This window comes from Centruroides sculpturatus, unplaced genomic scaffold, assembly GCF_000671375.1.
Source record: "Centruroides sculpturatus isolate CEXI.00-Female unplaced genomic scaffold, Cexi_2.0 scaffold80, whole genome shotgun sequence".
In the NCBI taxonomy this organism is placed as follows: Eukaryota; Metazoa; Arthropoda; class Arachnida; order Scorpiones; family Buthidae; genus Centruroides; species Centruroides sculpturatus.
Genome location: NW_019384552.1, coordinates 302,880 through 320,236, shown reverse-complemented (window position 1 = coordinate 320,236; position 17,357 = coordinate 302,880). Strand labels below are relative to the sequence as shown.

The 17,357-nt window shown below is 28.7% G+C and overlaps 1 protein-coding gene across 2 annotated transcripts in view; it reads left to right on the top strand.

The window, feature by feature from the left end:
• LOC111623695 (MOB kinase activator 2-like) overlaps positions 1 to 17,357 on the top strand; it is a 133,271-nt gene that overhangs the window by 34,662 nt on the left and 81,252 nt on the right. The window contains exon 1 of one of the 2 annotated variants that reach the window (XM_023366356.1): positions 15,153 to 15,615. The exons of the other annotated variant lie outside the window; for it this stretch is intronic. Within the exon in view, the coding sequence (XP_023222124.1) occupies positions 15,572 to 15,615 (44 nt within the window). The 5' untranslated portion in view covers positions 15,153 to 15,571. Of the gene's footprint in view, positions 1 to 15,152; positions 15,616 to 17,357 lie in introns of those variants that run through there. 2 annotated transcript variants of the gene reach the window in all.

The window sequence follows — 17,357 nt, the reverse complement described above, 5'->3', positions numbered from 1 at the left end:
TTTTTTTTCTAATAAAAAAACTTATGAATAATTTATTTGACTAAATATTAATGAGTTTATTAACAAATTTTCTTATAAATAATTCACATAAAAACTAAAGTTGTGCGAAAGAGAATGTATGTCGCTGTTATATAAGACAGATAATATCGTCAGACACTAAAATGTATTTTTAACTTAAGGTAAATATAAGCCTAGTTAATGGGCTTATAACTCACGTACGCATTGGATAAATTAGAACATTTATTTGCAATACAATTTCTATGAGAGTTTTTATTGAATTTTACGATTTGTTACGTAAATTAAGTAAGTTTTCAAAAGACTACGCGTAGGAAAATTGTTTGTTTAAATTCAGATTTTGTTTAATTATATTTGTACAAAATCTTTTCTACTTTTATTTGATCTTACGTATTTCGCAACACTTTCACTTCGAGTTAATTTAACGATTTAAAAATTCTCGGAAGTATTTATTGATGTTATATAAACATACAGCATTTAATAAATATTTCTTATATAAATAATATTACTCTCCCGACTAATATATAACAGAGGGAAAGTATGACGATAGGTCAAAAAATGTCACCCAAGATTTTTACATTTTTCGACTTAGGACACCTTAAAACGTCGAGAAATGCAAAAATTTGGATTTTTCTGTTAGTGTGTGTGTTTGGGGGCACAATTTTGTTCATCCTCTTTGAGGCTTAATAACTCCTGTGCTCTTTGTCGAAAATTTCTGAAATTTTTCAAGGAGGTTTGGTTATGAGGGGGATCGATTCTATTAAATTTTGGTGATTAAAGGTTAAGAGGGTGGGGAGAGAAAGTGAGTCGTGTGTATTTCCAGTAGGGTCGACGTTAATGACGATTTTACTTGTTATTAGCATTTACAGGTTTTTATTTTAAAATAAAGCTCATCCCTACTATCAAAATTAAGCTTTTTTCCATTTTATAATAGTTGAAAATATAAAAAATTTTTTTAATAAAATATGGTAACAGATGGCGCCACCAAATGTTGCCGGGAAAATTAAACAACTCGTTGCTGGATTTTTTCTAATACGCTTTCTAATATTATAAATAGTTTGCCAGGATATGTATGTATACAGTGTTTTTTATAATAATTTTTCCAAAGTCGTCTTTAGCAAATGACAGATGCTGTGACCAAGTAAAATACATTCTTGCCTTATACTACTGTAAATCTAAAATATTTTGAAGAAAAAAGGAGTTTGTAGACAATGTATGGGAACAACAATCAAAATACTGGCCATTTCGCGTGGAAAGTTTTGGTATCAAATCAACCTGCGCTGGCGTGAAGCGGAGAGATTTATTAATTTTGAAAGTGTTGACCGAACTAATTGAACAAATTAATAATTAAAGTTTCTCTATCAAAACATTTTCTGTCTATATAGTTAAAATCCTGTTTCAATATTTACTATAATTTAAAATTTGAACTTAATTAATTACGAATATTGTAGTAGAGATTTGTCGCTAATTGGAGAGCACAGTAGAAGAGTAAAAATTAATCTTGTTCGATATTGGAGATAGAGGAGAGGACTAAAATTTATAAAAATCTTTTTCGCCAATTTTATTTAATCTTTCTTTTGATTTAAAATATTTTTGAAGTTATTAAACGTTAATGCAGTACAATAATTTCAAAATATTAATGTTAAGTTACAAATTTATAGCGTAAACAATTACTTATTACAGATTAAACGTAATTTTAAAAATATTTTTCTGACTTATATTTAATTGATAAAATAATTACTGATTTTCAATTCTAATTTTACTATTTTAGTAGTACAGTATATGGAAATTCCTATATTAAAAATCTTAAAACACATTGCTTGCATTAGCCTGTTATATTTTAACTTTTAATTCTGAGAAATATAAAAATCAACTTGGAGTTTTCAACTGCTTACTCGTATATTACTTTTTATGTTACGGGACAAGTAGCAAATTAATACTATTTTGTCCTGGAGTAAGTAAAGCTTGGTTTTGCTATCGTTTAGCTAGAACTTTTTGTCTACTTTGTCTTTTTCTAACATGTAAAATATACGATTATATATGATAGAAACAAGGAAAATTTGCATAGTTATGCAACGAAACCATTAAAACCATTAAACTGCAGGCCAGTGCTGTTAAATCTTATGATTTTTAATTTTTGTTTCGTTTGGCTTTTTATTTTATATGAAATTATTTTAAATGTGTTATATAGTTTTATATTACGAGCTACTGGCATATTTCTAAACGTCATTTAGATTATGACATGGCGTGTATATACGGAATACAGATAAAGTATTTATTTCTTCTTTAACTTATGCTAGACGTATGCGTATTATTATATTGATATTTTTATTATAATATACGTATTACTGTATTCCTAATAAAACAATATAAATTAATTGCCATAATAATCTAAATTTAACGGCCTTGTATACGTACGGCTTTAATAGTTCGCAGAAATATCGGACGCTCTCCTCCGAGACCGTCAATCTCCGTCCGTTGAGAAATCATTTTATGTCTGTTCCATTGATTGTTCGCAATAATAATTAGTTAGATATTTCATCCTTTTTATTATTTATTACATTTATTAAGTATGTATGTTGTACTGTTCGAGTTCTTAAAGCGCCTCATTGATTATAAGATCGATTATGTATTATTTATATCGTTACGAAACATTGTGATTAAATTGTACTTCTTAAGTCAAATAATTTTTCCAATTGATTTCGTTAATACTAATGCAAGAAACTCTCCCTGTAGAAGTATATAATTATCGTAATCCAAAAAGACTACTTTCTCGGAAAATTTGTAATCAAGAATAATTTTATTACAACTTCTACAAAATTAATTTGTTTAAGATTTTGAACTGTGACAAAACCTTTAGCGCAAACCTTTCCTGACATGTTATTTGTAGGCTCCTAGACGAGTGACGTAGCTTGACGTAACTGCTCCGCCATCGTCACCTAGAACAATAAATTTATTGTTTTAAATGATGACGTATTGTAGTATCGAAATATCGCTTTGAGCAAAATAATGAAATTAAAATTACAACTTGAAATTTCGATTGGAGAATTATATTCTCACCTAACATTAATTACTAAAAAAAATGTTGATTAAACAGATGATTTATACAGACAATTTTAGTTTGTTTTTTCATACCACTGCGATAATTTTTTAAGGTAGAAACAAATTATTAAGTTACTTCGCAAAGTAAACAATGTAAAATTAACCGATACTAATGTAGATTTATATAAAAATACGAATAAAATAAATAATGTAATTTCTTTTCTTGTCGTATTTGGGCTGCAATTTGAAAAAATTGTAAACCGATAAATTCCCACTGTTCTTCCTTCCGTAATCTCGAGAAAGGAGTCATGATACATGAAAGTCAAAATCAGATATGGAAAGCTTAGGAGCAGGAGGCTCCGATTAACTATATACGAACTTCCAGTCTAAACCGGAAGTTACATGAATTCAATTCAAATATTATTCCTGAATGGAGTTACATAGATGACTGGCACGACTCTGTTGTTCTACTCATACTTTTACTGATAAGATAGTACAAATTTGAGATGGAGAACATACATTTTAAATTAGAAAAATTAAGAATATGATTAAAAATTGCAGCTCGGCATTGTGACAGTGTCACAATAAATAATTACTCGTTAATATTTACTTTTTATTTCGATATTTCATTTCAGTTATCATCAATTCTTGTATATTGTTAGAATGAATGAGAAGAGTGCTCATTTCATATTAGTTAATTCGTCAAATAAACAATTAATTCTTCTAATAAATCAAGAAAATAATGAGAAAACGTTCTGATAAATCTGTTAATACCATTAGAGATGCCGTATTTTCGGCTTATAAAACTGTATTTTTTGTCTAAAATATATCTGAAAATTAGAATGAGTTATACTGTGAAGATTTTTCCCAAAAAGTCTACGTGAAAAATGTTAATGGCCGAATAGAACGGCCCGTTTTATAAGGCGAAAAATACGGTCATTTATATTATTTATGTAGATATATTTTTTATCTTCAGTGGATTAAAGTAAATATATTTCGACGATAATGCAACATTCTATATTAACTCTTCAAGTTTATCTTTATATAGGATCGTTTACCATCCTATTTGTGAATTACTTTCAACAATTATTCATTATTTTACTCGCCGCGATGCTTTGGATGTAAAAAATAAGATCCAGAATATAATTTAAACTTTTCAAAGTAATAGATTTATAATTAGTCAGTCGTAAATAACATTGAAAATAAAAATACGAGGGAGAAAATAAATAAGGGTTATTCAATTATTAAACGAAATGGAATTTTCCAAGGAAAAAAATAGAAGATAGAAAGCAATAAATTTACAAATTTTCAATCATGTAATTGAATATTCGATTTAGATTTCGAGTAGTTGATATTATCTTCGATTTTTTCATCACGCGTGACCTTCATATTTTCTGTGCAAATAAAAGTCCTCTTCATAAAGCTATCGTAACTGGGCGGTTCCTCCATTCTTATATCTGTAGTGCCACCCATTATTCCCATTAAAAGAACATTTCTTGGATTTGTTATTACAAATATCTAGATTAATATTTCTAATAAAAATATTACTTTAAAATTATTTGTATAGCTTAATGCAAGCCTGTAAAAATCGTCTTTAATTTATGTAGAACTTGTAGTTCGTATAAATTTTACTTTCAGCTAGAGCAGGGGTCGCCAAAGTGATCGATGCAACATCTTTGGGGGTCGATGCGGCTAAGGGGTCACAACCTTTTTTTTTGCTTACACAGAGACCACAACGTTTTTTTTTTTTTTTTTGCTCATACACATACACTTGTAATAAAACTTTACGGTGGGAGTCAATGTGAGGCTTTGGAAAGTGATTGGGGTTCGACGGTTAAAAAAGTTTGGCGACCCCTGAGCTAGAGTAAGTCAATTTTAAAGAAGAAAGTTAGTTTAGTTGTATATAATATAACTTTAATAATTAAAATTCGTAATTAGATTAGCATTTTGGTTATATTTTAAGTCTCCCAGTTTGAATATAAGCAACACGAAGAATGTGTATTGACATTTTTTGATGCATTGTCGTAGTCCGTATTATTATTATTAGAATTCGGGACGAATTTTATTTTCAACAAACGAATACGCGTTTTAAAAAAAAATGAGAATTTTTTTAATAAACAGAATTTTATGCTAATATTTTACTATAGGATCCCGACTGCCATTGCGGTCCAATTCCGTGGCTTCGGATTTTCTATGTAATTTTTTTTTTTAGTCTGTAGTAATCATGTGTAAAAATAATAGCTCTATATACCTAAGTATTTCTAAACGTAGATAATATCAAAAAGTAATTTTTATTCATTTTTGATATTATTTTGGTATTACTATTAATTACTTTCCAGTAATTAACAGTATGACAAAAGAAAACATTATAAATTAAAATAAAACGAAACGAATTAATAAACTTTTTTTTAAAAAATAGATAGATGGCGCTTAAAGTCAACTATTTGCACGCCACGAAAAGTGCACGAGGCATTGAGATCTCGCGGAATAAAATTATTTTATTTTTTTCCAGATTTTGTACTTTTCTGACACGTTCATTTTCCTTACGAATGCGCAATTCTGTTTTTCTTATAAGAAGTTAGCTTTTACTCACATATTACTTAGAGTCGGTAAAGTAGTCAGCGGAATTGAAGTAGCTTTTATTTAGATCATTTATCATCGATAGTTTGTTATAAAATTCTGAGTCAACGATAATAGTTTATGTAGAGAGTGTTCATTTATAATTATTGGAACTTCGTTTGCAGTTTTGTTACTTGGTGTAATGACGTTTCAAGAAATTCTTTAATATTTTGTATTTACATAAATTAGAATGACGAGGAAATTCTAAGTAATAAAGTTGCTGAAATGAAAGATACGATAGAAATAGGATATTAAATTATATCGAGAATAATAATTTTAAAAAACTGAATTTACATATATTTAAATTCAGCTTTTAAAATTTTTAATTTAGTAATATGTTTGATGGATAAAAGGCATTTGTTCAATTATATAAATCGAATATATGTAGATATTGGAAATCTCAAATTGTGTTATTTACGCTTTTCTAAACTAATATTAATATTATAATATTAAGTAAATAAAAATATTATATAAAACTGTCTTAATTTCCTCTTTGATTGTCCGCAAGAAGGAAGCAATTTCACATTTTAAGAAAATAGTCTGAAGTTTAGAAGTTTTGGCAGTAGCCTGGTTTAAACGATTCTGAATGTTTTAATATAGGGGAGACCGGGCAAGATCGGCATGTTAAGCTTTACTTAAATTTTGTGTAATAAATACTGCTGTAAACTGGAAAAAAAAAAGCTTTGCATATTGTCTATTGGAATGTTACCTTACTATAGAACTGGTTAAAATCAGTTTGGAAATAAAAATAATTAAAATAATTACAACTTTACAAGAAGAGAGAAATTGACGAAGTTGCCCCGGGTATAGGGGCAAGATCGGCAACTTCTCTCTTTTTGTAAAGTTGTAATTATTTTAATTATTTTTATTAAAGTTGCCCCTGGTATAGGGGCAACAGTAATGGGGCAAGATAGGCACGTATATAAAATTATGTTATTAACAATGTATAAGTTGGAATTCACTATTAAAACAAAGAAATACAAATCCAACACCCATTTAATATTATTACAACGAAATGCAAGTTCAAAGACATATATACATGAATAACAAATGCAAACATGTTTTCATTTATCATCTGTTTGATTTTTATCCTTTGCTTCTAATGTGGCTTTATGTTGCCGATCTTACCCCGCTAGTCATGATTTCGAAACATTAAGTACAACCCTGAGAACAGAATGCCAAGCCACGATCTGGCCACGTGAATAAGTTGAAGTTACATCCTTCTAACAGGAAAAGTAACTTTCGTTATCATGGAATTATAACAAAACCTGCCAATTCAATATAAATGGAAAAAAAATATTATATGGAATTGAACGAAAATGAAAATTTGCTTGATAATTCAACTACGCTTGTTGGAGAACAATAAAAACACTACACTCAACAAGCCACCAATAAAACTCAACTGCCTAACCTATAACCAAAGTCTTCTTTTAATTTGTTTTTAAAAAAAAGCGCTTGACAAACTTGCCCCGCATGCCGAAGTTGCCCCGGTCTCCCCTAATTAAAATCTTGAAACTAATAGTAAATTTCTCTAATAGAGAACTATATATACGTATATATATATAAAATAATATATAGCCTATTATTACGAAATATTCCTTATCCACGCTTATTGGATTTCAATATAATTAATGATTTAAATTAACATATACCGTAATCGATCCAAAAACGTTAAACTAGGAAAAGCTGGCGAAAAATACATATAATTTTAAACAAATTTATGCATCAATATTTCTTCGCGAGATTATTGAACACGTTTTTTGACGAGCTTTTCCCGGTTAAACTTTTTCGATCGGTATGTATTAAGTCATCGATCATATTGACATCCGATACGCGTAGCGAAGAAATATTTCATAATAGAGAAAGTTTGAACATATCCAGGAAACAAAAGTTGCCTTAAAGTATTAATAGAGCATTTATTTGTCTCGCTACGTTTAGACTGGCTAAATTATATTAGAACATAATTTACTCGATTCGTTTATTTATAAGTATTTATGTCGTTTATAAAAAAATTTTATTACTGTTTGATATATAAAAATAATTTATTAAATGTAAATTATTTTGAAATAATACGTATTCGTACGACTCCGTTTATTCAAACGGATCGAACGCCAATATACTGTGTTCGAATTCGATTTTCGTTCTCCGTCTTTCGTCTACGCCAATTATCTCCATTGTGGACGACATCGGTCCTGCTGACGTACAGGAGTAGATGATAAAATTTGCCATCTCATCTGAATAGTTGTGTCATCCAAATGCCTATTTAATAATATGTCGTCTAATTGCCGTGAGAAACCTTGTAATTAATGGTAGATAGTTGGGACCGGAGGTTATCAATGCCGATCGACCGTATTGCCGGGCAAGTCCCGTAATAACTTTAAGTATTAACTTAAATATTTAATAAATATGTATACACATATATACTGTACCAAAATTGAAATTTTTGACAAGAGCACGTGACATTACGTTATGTTTACCTGTATAACAATAAGTTTTTAAAAACAGTAGTCTACGATAAACTAAAATTTATAAATTCTGCTAGTAATACTTATTATAAGTTTATCTCACTTTTTAAAATCAATATGCTTTTCTATTCTATAATATCGGATCAATAATTTAAGTAAGTGCATTTTCTTTCGTATGTTGTTTTGTAATAAAAATTGGATTAGACGAAATCGATTAAGCGAAACACTAATCTACAGTGTGCTATTAGAATATTATATTTACTATAAATGGGCCTGATCTGTAATGGACTAGCTTCAAAAGTGAGAAATGAAGTTCTTGTAATCTAAATTTATCTCATTTATTTGCTGAATATATAAAACTTATAGGTTAAATAAGTAGGCAATAATTTTACATTTTGAAAATATTATGATTATAATTCATTTTGAAGGGTTTCAGTGTTCAAAACTTCAAGTAGATTAACAGACACAATGATAGATAGTTTAATTTGCTTACAAAGTCTAGTATAACTTGCAGACTTGCAGTTTTATATATATAGGCCTATATATTAAACAATTATATTATACTAGTAGCCCGGACGCCCCCTAGTGGGCGTTCCAGCAGCATTACAAATTCCTGAGACATGTTTAATGCACTTAATATATGAAAGTTGTGCGCGCTTAATGTTTAAAAGTTTGATGCAGTTAATATATATAAATGTATACAATTCTTCATCTTAGAAACTAAACTTAAAATATCAATACACAAACAGCCAACAGTATTTGTACATGAGAAAGTGAATCTATTCTTTACTCAAAATTGTTCAAATAAATAGAATTAATATGATTAAAAAATCAAGTATAAATATATACAAATGTTCATGTTAAAAAGTAATGTTAACAGATCAATACACAGCAAATAGTATTTCTGTATTACAGACTGAAGATATTCTTTAGCTGTGTTCTGTATTCCATCATTTATCCCATCATAAAACTTCTGTATACACAACATTGTTGGTAAAAAAAGTATAATTATTTGGAATCAATTTGCCTTGTTGTGACATTTTGTCTTCTGTGTCGTTTTGCTTCTGCCTGCCTGTGCAACATTGCAGATCTGAGCTCATGAGTTTCATTCTGCAAGCCTCCACGTGTTGATTGTGCTATTCTCTGTAATGTTTCCTGCGCACGTCTCTCCCTTTGTCTCGCAGCAGTGGCAGCTTTACGTTCCCCCACAGTGGCGTATTTCTTTGGTCGTGCCATGAAAGGTTTCTATTATTATATTAAAATATTAGCTTAACTATTTCACTTATCGTTTTATCGTAGCGGTTCAAATCTATCCGGTTTTTCGTTATTCGCCCCCTAGTGAACATTACAGGCATTCCGTGACAATAATAAATTCCTATTACAAATATACTGAATTATTTATATTGTTATATTGACCAAATAATAATTTATTGGCCAAATGAATAATAATAATTTATATTGTTAATTTAAATAATAATTAAAATTGTTAATTTAATTTGAATGTTTGAAATATGACACACGATAGGGGCGCCTCTAGTGTCGGTTATCAAACGGTTACGGGACGGACAGAAGGAAGGACGGACACCTGTTGAATGGGTTATATATATAGATATACAAAAACAATATATATATATATATATTGTTTTTGTTATAAAAAGTGGCACTATTCCGTTTACGGGAACTGCTTATCGAAAACGATGTCTAATTAAAAAATACCTAGAAATATAGCAGATTAAAGTAGAGTCGAGTTCGATTTATGCAGTATTCGTTTTGAATCAAATTTGTTAGAACGGGACCATCGCATAGATATTTATAGGGCAGATCTATTACAAAGTGGAGTGGATTCGCGCGAGTAAGTGGGTTCGTAAACGACATTTAGATCCGAATCATTCGTGTAAAATCGGAGTTTGTTCTAAAAAGATTCGAACAAACTCCGATTTGACTGTCGGAGTAATACGATTACTCCGATAGTCAAAAATGTTTAAAGTATAGTCTGGCGACTACGCTCTAAACAAAATTTAAAATTATTATCAGACCTTTATTTTTGAAAGACCCGTAATAAAGTAAGTTAAATTTGAAAATCACGTCTTTTCTGATTGCTTTAATACATTCTGCATATTAATCGGCTTTCAGTTTTGATAAGTATTCTTATAAGCAGCCTATCGTGACTTTTTTGATTTAACTAAATTATTAAAAAAAAAAGTTGCGAAATGTTGACTATCGAAAGTAAGGAAAATAAAGCATTTTAATTCGAGCAAAAAAGACCTTTGTTGTGTTAATTTTAATCCTTTTATCATTAACTGGGCTATTTCGGATGAATTATAGATTTAATAGTGAAGTAAGTAACAATCAGAGAATTACGTCATATTATATGTGTTGAATAATATAATAAGATTTAAAAACGATAAAAATTGATAAGCAGTTAATATAATTGTAATAAGTACTACATTTTTCATATCGTTTTCGCTCGAATGATCATTTTGACAAAATCGTAGTTTCTTTTATCATTTTTCACTATTTACTTGACAAGAATATCAAGACATTGAGTAACATTTATCAACGTAGTTAATTTATCTCATCTCAAGCGGCTTGATAGCATTCTAAACATCTTTCTTTTTAATGATAATTATTTTAATTTTTCGTTCGCTTTATTGTCCCTACCACCGTTTTTCATTTTTCACGCTGCAGATTCTATAAAGAATCTGAAATACGGATGTTTTGCGTAGAAGGATTGCATTATTACAGCTATATCAATTTCATTAACATATATATAATTTTGGATCAAATAATATTAACATGTATATAATTTTGGATCAAGTAAAAATTTTAAAGAATAGTCAAAATTAATTTAAAATACCTTGCAAAATTTGAATTAAAATCAAAATTATTAAAAATATAAAAAAATTAAACTGTAGCTTTACGCAATTTCTTTCAACTGTGCATTGAAGGAGACATTCTACTTTAAAATATAATAGATGCGTATAACATAAATTGAGATTTTATAAGGTTTTACTGTAGGTGATCTGTTTTGATAAATCTCGAAAAAATTCGTTTGCAAAGTTTTCGCATTTATCCACCGTGGTGCATTAGGAAAGGCGTATTAATTATTATTAATATTTTGTTTTTCCTGTTGTAGATGGGGGTTCAAATTCTGTATAAATCTGTAAGTGAAATTTTGAAACGAGTACAAGATTTCGAAAGATCACAGTTACGGATAATATTTTGAGAATTTAGTGTTGTTCTATTATTAAGTTTTGTTAAATCACTGAACTTTAACATTTAGCAAGACATTTTTTAAATTACGCTTTGTAACCATGAATATTATTTTTATTTAAATTGTATTTTGTTATTTAATTTAAAAATATATTTTAAATAATAATTTTTTAAATTAACAATAAACTTTATTTTATTTTTTAATCGACAGATGGCAGAAGAGTGAAANTTATAATTAAAATTTCATTGCATCATATAGTTTTTAATTATTAAACAGATTTTTATTTTAAATTTTGATTAATTGCATCTAGTAGATTATTTAATTAGTCTGTTAATATAATTGAGATTTGGATGAAATCGATACGAACTATCAATATTTAGTTTTCGATTGACGATCGCTAAATAGGGATGAATGAATTAGTTAAAAATTCACGTCGAATAGTTTTTCTCCTTTTGTTTTTTTTTCCTTTCAGAATGGTATATTTAAGAAATGTGTTAATTTTTATATTGAATTTTTCGTCGTTGATAGAATATGGAGATTTACGACTTTCAAAATTCGTGAAGCGGTTGCTATTACTATATAATTTTAAATGATAACGAACAAATATTTATTGTGACGTGATCACAATGCTGGGCTGGATTTTTTAATTATATTTTTAATTTATTTAATTTAAAAATATATTTTAAATAATAATTTTTTAAATTAACAATAAACTTTATTTTATTTTTTAATCGACAGATGGCAGAAGAGTGAAACGGCGTTGTATTAAATTTTATGTAGCACGAATTCTTAATATTTTCACTTTGAATTTCAAATGAAATTTAATTCATTCGAATGTTTTTATTTTTTGTGAGAAAACGACTTTCGTAACACGTAAAGACGAATTATCATCTGTTTTTATTTTCCATTTCCCCCTCTATTTATGTCAGTTTTAGATGGATCGTTCGATATCCTTCAGAATTGTCAGAATAATGAAGACCGAAATTTTAGCTTAATAATAATTGTTCAATGTGCAACGCTTTATTTGTAGGTTGCATTTGATCATTGATCAGATAGTTAGGCCATAAGGGTACGCCTATCGCAATGAAAAATCGGGATTTCTATCCCGTCTAGAATTTCGTGATTCTTTGTGGGCGGTTCGAATCGACAATCGTTCGTTTCATCTCTCGTCGCGTTGGGTCAACCCGGTTGCGGGTCAGGTCCGCCCAAAATTGGTAAATTGAGGCCAGATATACGTACGGTCGAGTCTATTGTGAGTTAATTTGATCGTCACAGATTCAATACAAAATAATACATTTTGAATAATACTTGTATTAGCCGCATTTTTAACCGTGTCAATCAAATAATTTCATTTTTCACTTAAGCCGTTTTAGTTGTTTGCCACTTTATAATATAGGCCAAGTTTTATTTATAATAAATGTAGTATTTGATGTCACTAATATAATATTTGCTTTCTGTACGGCGATAAGAAAAAACAAATATTAAACCTTCTTTTTACGTATGATATTTAATGCATTGTTCTTTATATAATTTAGGACTAATAAGTTATTAGTTTGATATAATAGACTACGTCTATTTTGAAATGCAAAATCTAATCAAATATTTTCTAATTAGTTTCACACAACGTGACCAAAATAGATTTAACTAAGCATAAATTGCATAATACAGATAGATATCCATCATGTACAGTACAGTATATATATTCTGATATACCTGTACTTACTATATATACTTTAGAATCTCATTTAACTCGGCTAATTTCAAAATTTCTGTAGTTGAATTATCAGTACAAAAAGTAAACTGGTAAAATGTAACACGCTTACTTTAATGAAAAAAAGACTTCAAATTATTTCATTAAATGATTTTTGCTGTCTTTTCTTTTGTTCAAGTGAGCTTATTATTAGGCTCATTTTTATAAATTTTTATTATAATTTTTGCATTATAAAAGCAATCGATTCTACTACAATATGACACTTTTTAAATTACTGAGTATCAAAAGTGACAATAGATGGTAATTCTTCTTACCGAATCATTCTGTATTTCCGATGTTGTCAGTCTTGTTCAATTCGACGAATTTAAAAGTATGTGGATAATTTTGCTCCATTCGCTTTCATATGAAATTTCATCAAAATCTGTTTTAAAACAATTTCGATTTTTTATGAAGAATGACGGATGAAATTTAATAAGGATCGATCTTAATATAGACGTTTTCAACACTAATAGTAAATGCAGACCTATCTAAAACAGATGCAATTTTTTTTTTAATTCTGGTCGTAGCTTGCATGCGAAGTAGGGGAATGAAAAGAATTGAACTGAAATAACTTTTAATTTCAAAGATCAAATTGCTAAAAGTAGTTTGGCGCTTTATCAATTTCATTACTTTAAATACGCTGTGTAATTACTGGTAGTTTCTTAATTCGGTAATGATTTTTTGTAGGTACTGTACGCTCCGCCCGTCGATAATTCATTCGACATTAATAAAGCCAACATTATATCTACCTGATTTTTATTTCCGGTTGGTAAGTGTTTTATTCTAGGAACAAAGAAATATTGTCTTCCATATGGGCTCTGATTTGTTATTTTAAAAATGGAAAATGGTATGAGACAAGTATAAATAAAAATAACAAACAACAGTTTAAATACAAGTGCTAAATGAATATATTGAGGTGAATATGGTAATGTTGTTTTGTTTTTTGCCAACCGCTGATTTTTTCAGGGACCAATGGTTCTCAAACTAGGTCACATCCAGTTTGTTAATAACCGATCTGCTTAATATACATTTTGATATAATAAAAATTTTGATTTATAATTTTGCTTCATGGAGTTATTTCTTTCTCCAGTCGAGAGTGCCTATTGTATCTTATTGCAATACTCCGTTTGATACTTACAGTAAAATATTAATGCATTGTAACAAATAGTTTTTATATAATAGAAACAACGAAAACAATCTTTCAATTAAAAAAAAAAACCTATTGTTTTATAAGATTAAATTTTGTTAATTTATTAATAAATTTCTTGGTGTATTGTGTCTAACATAATATTAAATCCGATTAAATATAATAGTCTATACATATTAAAAGTTTTATGTATTCAATATATAAAAATTAATTTTAATATGATATTTATAGGCTATATCATATTAAATTAATTCGTTTCGTAACAATATACGAAACAAATACGTATTTTAAAAATTTTTTAACAGTATTTAAAATGACAATGCAAAGACTATTTTAATTTATGCACATCTTTTATTTTACTATAAACGATAGAAATAATTAAAGATTATAGTTTTTATTAATTTATTAAATACAAAGGAGAAGAAGAAACAAGTACAGTATAACATTTAAAATAGTTTTCGTCTCGACCGAATTTATTGCAGCAAGCCGATATAGAGCAATGAGAGCCGATTATTAATTTCTAAAGAAAGGTTTATCAAAAGACTTTATAACAGTTTGTAAATCTATAATAGAAAACGAATATAAAAAATGATAAATTATAACATTTCTTATTTTTTTCGATTAAATCTTGAAAATCCGTAAGAAAATATTATTTATATTTTAAGGACGTGCGCTTTTAATAATCCGGAGAAGAAGGAAAAGACGGCGAGATAATCGTGGAAGGATTATTTTTAAAATTAATGATTTCTGCAATACAGAAAGCCGGTAAAAGTCGACGTATTGCCGTAATATTTACGTTTTTATATATATATATAAACTGCGTAGAACATCCGTTTGTGTGTTTGGAAGCGAAATTCTATCTACATTCGAATAGCGTTTTCTATTTTTTATTACGTTAAAATATCGGTAATATATATTTATTCGATAGTTTATCTCGGTTACGTCGTGGCCAACAAATTAAAAAAAATCTCAGTTTACTTATGGACCGATGCTCTATCGTACCTTTACGCCAGATTTGCCGAAAGGAAATCCAGTCAACACTTCCGGTAACGCCAGTCTTCCCTCTAGCTGAATCGACTCTTCTGAATCAGCTGTCTCGGTCACGTGACGCGACCACCTGCGCCCGGCCGAGTCGACCAGACCATGCGACACGCCGTGACGTCAGGCGAGTGGAAAGCAGTAGTGTTTTAACCGAGACGGTGGCTGCAGCATTCGTTGGAACCGAGTGCCGACAGGAAGGCCGGAAGGTTCGGTTTGGCAGCCCTTTGAACTATTGATTTGTTTTCCTTTATTTTTCCCAATCGTTTTTTAGTTTTTGGATGAAGTATATTTTTAACGGGATGTTCGTTTTAAATTTTATGTGGTGAGTACCCTTTCTGCTCCTGCAAATATGAAAATCATAGTCCCTAGTATTATTTACGTCCCATAATAAGTTATATAATAATCGCTAGCCCGAGTATTTCGGCTACTTTTTTTCCGTCTTTGTGTTATGCCTGTTAATTAATAGTGTAATAGGTGTGCCTTTTGCTTATAATTTTTTTTTTATCTAGAGAACGCGGCTGGAAACGGTCCAATAAATGTCTTGGATAAAATATATGGGAATTCCGTTTTACCGATAATCTACCGAATTATTAATCGTTAATTATCTCCACAATTAAATAAATAAAAAAATAACGGATGACCTATTAAGCCATTGTATTAATAAGTATTGCTAATTTAAATACTTTAACCAAGTATTTGGTGTATTCTACTTGCATAAATGTTTAATGAATGCAAATATCGACGATAATTAATTGTGAGGTAGATTTGGACCGGATGTCGTCGTTTGTTTGCTTTTTAAAGTATTTTGAAAATGCGATTCGGTTCAAAAATTCATTATTTTGAATCGTCTGCTCCTCGGCCTTTCCACTTTCGAAAATTTTACTTTTTGAATATAGGCCAACGTTTAACATATTCGTATTAATGGGTTGAAGATTTTCCGGAAGTAAATTAACATAATGAAAAAAGGGACGTAGATTAAGAAAAATTGCTGGAATATAATTACGAAGAGGATTAGGTTGTTATCGTCAAATTATGTCGGACTGATTTGCATGCCAACTAAATTTGAATTCAAAGAAAATTTGCATCTAATCAGCTATGTAGAGTTTTTCTGTAAATTCGGCTTAAATTATAAATTAATATACTTCATTTAATTTGAAAAATTAAAAGATATTTAGAAAAAAGTCCTATTTTTGAAGTGAATAATTCTCAATTAAAATAAAGTTCATTTTGGAAATAGGGAAATTCAATCTTTTAATCATCACCTAGTTAAAATGATAAAATCTTTCATTTCAAGAAAACTATAAATTATAATTTATAGTTTGAATTATCGTAAATTCTAAATTACTACCTTAACAGGTAATTGCTAATGAAACATTTTCAAGAATTTTAAGTACTGCTGAATTTGATATTTTTTTTTTTTTGCCGTCGTCAAATTAAATTGAATCTCGTGATTTTTATTGGTTCATACGAAGTTTTTAAACATTTTTTTTTTCTTTGAATTATATATTTTTAACTTTACTTACTTAAAAATTCTTAGATTAACGTTTTGGACAGTTTAAATTAATAACTTATGTATTGAGTATTAAATATTTATGATTAAATTGTTTTAACCCATTCTGTTCCGAAGTCATTGTATCTTAAAACAATGTATATATTTCATCAAGCAGATGTAATCTCGTAAATGAGGTTAACCGGCATCGATTTTCATATAATTTACTTTATTTTTAATTTAATATAAAAATTTTTATTACGTTTATTGTATTGGTATTATAACGTTTTGGGAGTGTTGAAATAAAGTTTTAGACGGGATTTATGTATAATATAAAACTTGTTTGTTCGTAATGAATATATATACGAAGTTAGAAGAAAATGTGTAACGGATCAAGCATCATCTGATTTTTAAAGATAAGGGAACTGGAACTGAGGTGGTGCTCAGATCGAGTGATATAACTATATAAAGAAATTTCACTGAAGATAATTTTCTTCTAAGCATCAAGGTCAATAATATGTTTTTTTTTTCTTTGATGAAATCAGTCATTCTCTTATTTTTCCCCCTTCTATTCA